Source organism: Alligator mississippiensis, chromosome 10, assembly GCF_030867095.1.
Source record: "Alligator mississippiensis isolate rAllMis1 chromosome 10, rAllMis1, whole genome shotgun sequence".
NCBI lineage: Eukaryota > Metazoa > Chordata > Crocodylia > Alligatoridae > Alligator > Alligator mississippiensis.
This window is the reverse complement of record NC_081833.1, coordinates 18,047,239-18,054,761: the sequence shown is the minus strand read 5'-3', so window position 1 is coordinate 18,054,761 and position 7,523 is coordinate 18,047,239. Positions and strand designations below refer to the sequence as shown.

The window sequence follows — 7,523 nt, the reverse complement described above, 5'->3', positions numbered from 1 at the left end:
GGGAAAGAGAGAGCTGTGTGAAATACCGGTGGCCTTTGCCTTTTTCTGGACATGTCTGAGGGGAAGGTCCTGTAGAAGAGTTTGACATGAACAGTACACGGGACATTTGTGCTGCTTCCACCCCAACTACCCAGGCTGGTCTGCGTCTAAGCTCCTGCTTTTGGTTCTGGATCGAGAGGGATGAGAGATACTCTTGGGACTGAAGACCAAGTCTGGGCCTCCAAGTCTCTGTTCCAGCCTCTGCTCTTGCATGGAGACCAAGTTTCCTGAAGAAAAACACGTCCCCTCTGCTCCCCGCCTACAACATGGGAATAGCAGCATGACTTTCTCCTGCTGTTCTTCTGTCTCATCTGTTTGAAACAGAAAGTCTTCAGATCAGGGAGCGTCTCCCTCTGGGCTTGTGCAGCGCTGAGCGGCCGTGGTCCCCGGTAGAGCTGTCTGGGGACTCGTGCAATACAAACACGTTCCCCATTCATCTCCACAGCTGTTGTTTAGGGGACCCAAAGGTCTGCAGGAGGCTTGTGGCAGAGTCTGCTCAGTCCTGTTTTACCTACCAGCAGGGACATTAGAAAGGGCTTGAGGGCATGAAGCAACAAGACAGGAGACTAACAGCTCTAATTAGAGGGTTTCCTCAAAGTGCAGAAATCTTCCATTTTCATCAGATTGCCCTTTATCCTTCCCATCATGGGCTTCACAACTCTCCCGTCTGCTCTTGCCTTTTTTGTGTTCCCCTCCAGCACAGTCCCATGACTGGTACCAGCCTCCCTGACCTATCCCAGAAAGCTGGGGCTGCTCATTAGAGTCTGACAGTCGTATTTCTTCTCGCCTCCGGCCTCAGGCCTTTTTGTAGTCTGTTCTCTTCCAGGCAGGGGCCATGCCCACATAAGTCTTTGTGCAGCACCAAGCAAATTTGGGCCTTTATCTGGGTCAGGACCTATGCTCACAGCAACAAACTGAACATGAGATATTAGGGACAGTCCTAAGAAAAGGTGCTGTGAGCATGAGACCCCAAACCCTGTTAGTGTCACCTGGATCATGGACGAGAAGTGCCTCTCAGAAGGACTACGTGGCAGCGTGTAGCCGATGCTTTAGCGCCAGGAGTTAGGGCAGCTTGGTGCCCGACCGGTGAAGCAATGTGCTTTAGCCAGGGCAGAGCACAGGCCAGAATTTCCATGGAGCTGGAGAAATTACAGTTCAGAACATTTTCCTCAGGAAAGATGGACCAGAGTGAGGGGGACATGCACGTAGTATTCATATCCCTCACACGTGCCATCTTTCCTCATTACGATCAACAGGAAGAGTGCAAAGTTTAACCATGGATATGCATGAGAGTTTACAGTAATGCACCTTCCCTGCCAGCGCTGTGCACTGGGCTCTGCTCTGCCGGCTCTCGGAGCGGTGGAAGCAGAAGGAACAAACACACAACCCGACAGGGCGATGCACCAGCAGCAGCCAGTGAGAGGGGCAGATTTGCATGAAGGGGCCGGTCTCAGCTCTGGGGCTTTATGAGAGACTCAGTGGGTCCCAGCCAGAGACTCGTTTGTGCCAGGAAGTTGAACTGATCCAGATTGTCACCATGGCCTGTGCCCTGCTCTTCCTCGCGCTGGTCACGTACTGCTCAGGTCAGCAGAAGGGTTCAGGCTGTGACTGTCATGGGGGCAGTTGCTTTCCTGTCAGCACGGTCAATGAATGGTTAATAATGGGTTTGTGATGTTGATTTCAGGGGTCTGGTCACAGCCTGTGGTGACTCAGGAGCCTGCGGTGTCCGTGTCCCCAGGAGGGACTGTCACTCTGTCCTGCAGCCTGAGCACCGGAGCCATCACCAGCAGCAACTACCCTGGCTGGTACCAGCAGAAACCTGGCTCTCCCCCTCGGTTGCTTATATACAACACCAACAGCAGGCCCTCGGAGATCCCCACTCGGTTCTCAGGGTCCATATCTGGTCAGAAGGCCGCCTTGACCATCACGGGGGTCCAAGACGAGGATGAGGCCGACTACTATTGTACTGTGTATGCTAGCAGCAGTGTGCGGTGCACAGTGATAGAGCTGAATGGGGAACTGAGACATAAACTTCCCTTTCCACCTGTGCCTGCTGCCGATTCATTGCTGAGGCTGCAGAGTTTGGTTTTGCCGGCTCCATTTTCATTAGAAACCCCTATACACTCCCTAATCTCTACCACCACAGCCCATGTCCTGGAGGTCAGCTCAGACAGCCCCTGCAGACCAGATGCATGTTTTAAATACTCTCTGAACTTCATTTACCAACCACAATATTTCATGATGTCAGTGGATCAATGGGTGATGTTGACTTGTCTGACAGCAGGGGTCAAAATCTGAAGTGATGTCCATGGGAGTGTAAACTGGGTACCCTATGCATCCCCTGGTACTAGCAACATGGGGATACCTGACTGACTTAACCAGGATGACCACGGCTTGTGTCCGTACTGAATTCATCTGAAAAAAAAAGCATTGTTGCCTCTGGCATTTTCCAAAAGAAGATACTTTTCTCACTTCTTGCATTTCCATGTTGATGAATGCACCACCTCTTGCCTGCACAGTATGTTGTTGTTTGAGACACTGGTTCAGATCGTGATGTCAGTTGAACAGATGTAAATGCAGGATAGTTCCCAGGCTGTCATGCTTCCCCTCGTGCTGTAAGGGACTTCTGAAGTGGGTTGACGGCGGACACAATCATGGGGAGATGTAGGGTTCTGGTATAAGATGTAAGGTAGATGCAGGAATCTGGAAGCCTTCCAGCAATCCCAGTGCCGTGGTTCCTGCATTGGGATAAGGCATCACATGAGTTGTCCTTGAGCACTTGATAATAGCAACACACTAGTGTAAGGGTTTGGCTTTAGCCAAGCCAACCTAAAGCATGAACGAGCACAAAGAGGAGTTCCCGTTTCTTCTGTGTCTTCTCCTTAGGATCGTGAGAAAAGTCAGGGGGACAACAACAGCCAGTGCGCAGGGGTCAGATTTGCACAAAGGGGCTCTTCTTATTTCTGGGGATTTGAGAGAGACTTGGAGGGTCCCTACCAGAGACCTGTTTCCCCCAGGAATCTGAGCTCCTCTGGATTACCACCGTGGCCTGGGCTTCGCTTCTCCTTGTGCTTTGCATTTACTTCTCAGGGACTTAGGCGTCCTCCAGAATTGCCACTATGGTCAAGGCTGGTAGTGATGCAGTCACCCTCCTCTCTCCCTCTCTCCTTGCAGTACTGAAGCTCCTCTACCTCTCAGCTCCCTCTTACTTCGACTTGGTCCCAGGTTCGGGTGCTGGCCTGTTCTGACTCAGCCGCCCACAGCATCAGCCTCTCCCGGGGGAACAGTTCGACTCTCCTGAACTCAGAGAGCCTGGAAGTGCTCTGGGGAGGGTTATTTTTGATGCTCACCATAGACTTTGTGGGTTTCCAGGCCGATTCCCTGCTGCTGTTGACAGCTCTGCCAACACGGCCATGTGAACCATCGCCAGAGTCCAGCAAATGATGAGGCTGATTATTCCTGTGCTTCACTTGGCATCAGCAGCAATAATGTCACAGTGTTTCAGACACAAAGGAACTGAGAAAACCTCCTCAGCAGCACACTTGGCACTGAAATCATGTGTCCTGATGCTGCTTGAGGCTGGGTAGTGGGTTGAACTGTTGTTCCTCAAACTCTCCTGTTCCAGTTCCTAAACAGGGATTACTTGTCAAGCAGGCGCCTTCTGTCCTGCTGCTCCTGTGGGTGCCCAGGGATGGATGCCCTGCAGCCCTGGATTGGCATGTGTTGGGGGTCTTTGTCCATAGAAATGTGAAGCCTTCTCCTGGGGTTGTGGAGGGTGGAGGCCTTGGCCAGCTCCAGTGCACAGTGGGACAGGGGTGTAACCAGGCAATCCCCCCTCACAAAGGAGTGGCAGGAGAAGCCATGCTCCCTGGCACAACCACAGAGGTTTCAGACCACAGACACATGAGCATGTCGGCCTAGCAGCGGTGTGCTAGGCTCTGTGCCCTTACTGCCCTGATTCAGAGCAGTTTCTCATTAAGATTTTGCAACTCTGAGTTGCTAGGATGCCCAGCTCCCAAGCTTTGCAGCCTGTTTAGGAAGTAATGGGCACATATAATCTTGTATACTTTCTTCACATGTAAAGTCATTTCATAGATGTCAGTGAAATCTGGTGGTGGAGTAAATGAGATGTCACAGGCCAGCTGGGCACTGTGAGTGCATCAATTTTATCACAGGCCAACTGGGCTGTTTGATTCAGTTTCAGATCAAGGAGGCAAAGTTGGGAGTGAGATAAAGGCAAATTTATTATAGCTTACACACTCACAACAGTTAACAGAAAGATAAATGTGATAAGCAGATAACACAGTATAAAAGAGCTAATAGTAAATAATAACAACAGATAATAGCAACAGATAGATAGAGAGATCAATCTGTCACAGGCCAACTGGGCACTGCGAGGGTATTAGCCACACTGGGCTGTTCAAAACAACAAATAGACAGACATGGGTTGGCAACTTATCCATAGTCCCTCAATGCCAGGTGCGCGCCAAATGATTCCAGTGAAGTCAGGCGTCCCTGATCAACTCTGTCAGAGGGATTACCAGGGAAGGCCCCTTGATCAGGATACGATCCTCACTCACACCGGGAGTCTGGGGTCCGGGCGTGGAACAGAAAAGACCGTTCTGTTCCCTCCTTCCTGCTGGTTACCTGATGCATGTGTTTTTTATACCTAGTCTTATGTTCATCTGTTGGCCTCAGGGCCACTCACAATGTTGCCCTATAGCTGTTACCCTATGGGATTGAAAGGTGTTAAAATTATCATAAAAGTTTACTACCCAGACTCGGGTTTATCCAATGAGCAAATTATGATGCAGCACCTTTAGGTTTGGAATTGACATCACTCCGCCTAAATCCCAACCCCTTTTAGGCTTCATTTCCATATGCTTTCTTGGGATGTGCTTTCTTGGAATGTGTTGGGTGTGCCACGCAGTTGGATCCAGTTTTTATCGCTAAGGCTGAACCCTGAGCAAAAAACCATGAGGCCAGCTAATCTCACAGCTACAGCTTTGCCAATGGGGCCCAGTCAGTTCCATGAACAGTTAATTTATCATTTTGGTTAAACTTATGACAGACAAGTTACATTTCCAGTTTACAAATTTACAAGCTTATATTAACTAATATTACCTGTTTAAGCAAAATACCAAATGCCTCCAAGAAGCACATATTATTGCTTATTAATCCCTCTGGATCTGGCTGTCACATGAGATCAGAAAGTGGCCCTGAGGCTTTGGAAAAAGGATACGGCAGCTGTGTTTGTACAGCCTCCAAATCCCATGTTCCTGAGTAAATGCTCCGAGTTCTCTCCCCACTTCCATGAGTGTGACAGCTGAAATTATGTCTGTATGATAAAGGTGCTTGCTGAAGGCTCTATGAAGATTAGACTAAGTGTTTTTCTGTATTTGTTTAGATTTTAAGCTATATGTTGTTGCTAAAAGCCTAATTAAAGTTTAAGATGTAGTAAGGCCTTGTATAAAGTAAGGTCTACTAAATTTAGCAAAGCCTAGAAGTAGTAAGACCCTGTGGCACAGTTAAAATTACCTTATCAAAGGAATGCAAGGCTTGTACTGCTATTGGTCAGTCTGAGGACAGTTGAAGTAAAAGGAATCTGAGTGGTTGTATGTTATCAGTACCATTCAGAAGCTATAAATTAGCTGGAATATCTAGAAACCATTCAGAAGGAAAATACAGCTCCGTGAAAAGGATTAGTTAGCTGTTGGCCTGGATCAGTGGGCCCGTGGACCTCGAGGAGCCCGAAAAACTGAATTCCAGGGTTCTTTCCGGTACCTCTCGGACAGCGCTGATCAGGGACGCCTGACTTCACTGAACTTTGTGGAAAGAGAAACTTGTTGTACATCAGGCATCAGAGGGGACTGCCAATAAGTGCCAATGCAAATTGTTCTTGTCTGTCATTGTTTGTCTTGTTACTACACATAGTTGTGTTTTTGTTAAGTCAATAAACCTTTCTTACCTTTCTACCCCTGACCATACTTTCAATCCCTAACCCTCCGCAGGCAGCTGGAACATAAATTGGCATCATGAACAGGATTGAGAGGCTCTGGTCCAGAGAGAAAGGGCAGAATGGAGGGAGTTGCGTGGGCCCCATTAGTGGCTTTGCTTAAGGAGGTGATGGGGATGGAAAATCCCAGGTGGGATAAGGATAGGTTGAGACCTGCTTGGAGTGACTCGGGAACTGTACCCAATCATTGGGCTAGGTTTGCTGCTGCTGCCCAGGGTAAACCCAGGAAGGGATGCCTGTCATGGCTGCTGGCCACATGCCTGCGGTTGGGGGCTGAAGAAGTCGCCCAGCTTTGGGAAAAGGTCACTCGGCTGAGTAAGGACTTAGAAGATGTGAGAGAGTCCAACAGTGTGGCATGTGAGGCAGCGCGAACCGCTCAGAGCCACTTGGAGACTTTAGAATGGAGGGAAGAAAAAATTATGATTGCACGCGTGGCCGCTTCCCTCCAGAAGGGGGCACAGTTAGTACAGGCTGTGGAGCTATCCTCCCACAAGATCAAACAGTGTCTTTATGGACAGAAACTGGAAGTTGAGCTCTGAGGAGATGGAGAGGAGGAGACTGATGACGAGCCTGGTGTTGAACCGCCCCCATATGTCCCTGCCTAGAGGGAGGAACCTAGCCAGGTCTTCCCCATGGTAGTAACCCCTTTCAGGGAGGCAAGGAGGGAATCCTCGGATAGAGCTAAGTTCGTTTACCCGGGCAGAAATAAGAGATATGCAAATACAGCATAAGTCCAAGCCAGGAGAACCAGTAATAGACTGGCTAGTTTGAATGTACAGTGAAGGAGCTTCTGCAATGTCAGTGAATAGAGCCAAAGCAGCCCAAATCATTCTGCGCCCTGAGCTCCAGTTAAATCAGTTTGCAGGAGGTGATGAAAATGTTACTTTGTTTTCTGCTGAGCTGCAAGCCACTGAGGCCACTTATGGTAATATGGAAGAAAAGCTTTACCCTGCCCCTCGGGCATGGACCAATTTAGAAGAGGCTGTCCACTGCTTGTATCAATTAGCAGTAACTGAAATCATTCATGCAGCAGTTTGGACTTGCATGCCAGATGAAGAAGTCGTGACAGTACCGTTGTGGAGGAGGTTTTGCTGACAAGCACCAACAGAGTGCACCTCAGCCCTGTTGGCCTTGGAGCCAGATGTGGTAGATCACCCGGTAAGAGATGCAATCTGGCGATTAGTGCAGCTTCTACCCATTTTGCTGAAGCCCGGGCTGGTTAAGCCAACAAAAACTGCCAAGGCTGTGGCGGTGGCCTCAGCAAAAGACAAACCCCCTGTTCCACCTGAATTGTTGGAAAAAGCTGGAGAAAGCTGGGCCAAGACCCCATGAGCAAAATTGTGGAAAGACTTGTTAGCTGCCGGTTTTAATAAAGTGCAAATTGATGGAGTGCCCACCAATGTTTTGCGAGGGCTGTGGGCTAAACAAAGCAGCGAAGAAGCAAGCCCAAAAGCAGAGCTGTCAGCAC

General features: G+C 49.2%; 1 protein-coding gene across 1 annotated transcript; it reads left to right on the top strand.

Annotated features, from left to right (window-relative positions):
• Nucleotides 1–1,387: 1,387 nt before the first annotated feature.
• Nucleotides 1,388–6,011, top strand: LOC106739251 (uncharacterized). Its single transcript, XM_019499137.2, has 2 exons — nt 1,388–1,622; nt 1,724–6,011. Exons 1-2 carry the CDS (start codon nt 1,475–1,477, stop codon nt 2,335–2,337), a joined length of 762 nt encoding a protein of 253 aa, XP_019354682.2. The 5' UTR covers nt 1,388–1,474; the 3' UTR covers nt 2,338–6,011.
• The last annotated feature ends 1,512 nt before the right edge of the window (nt 6,012–7,523 follow it).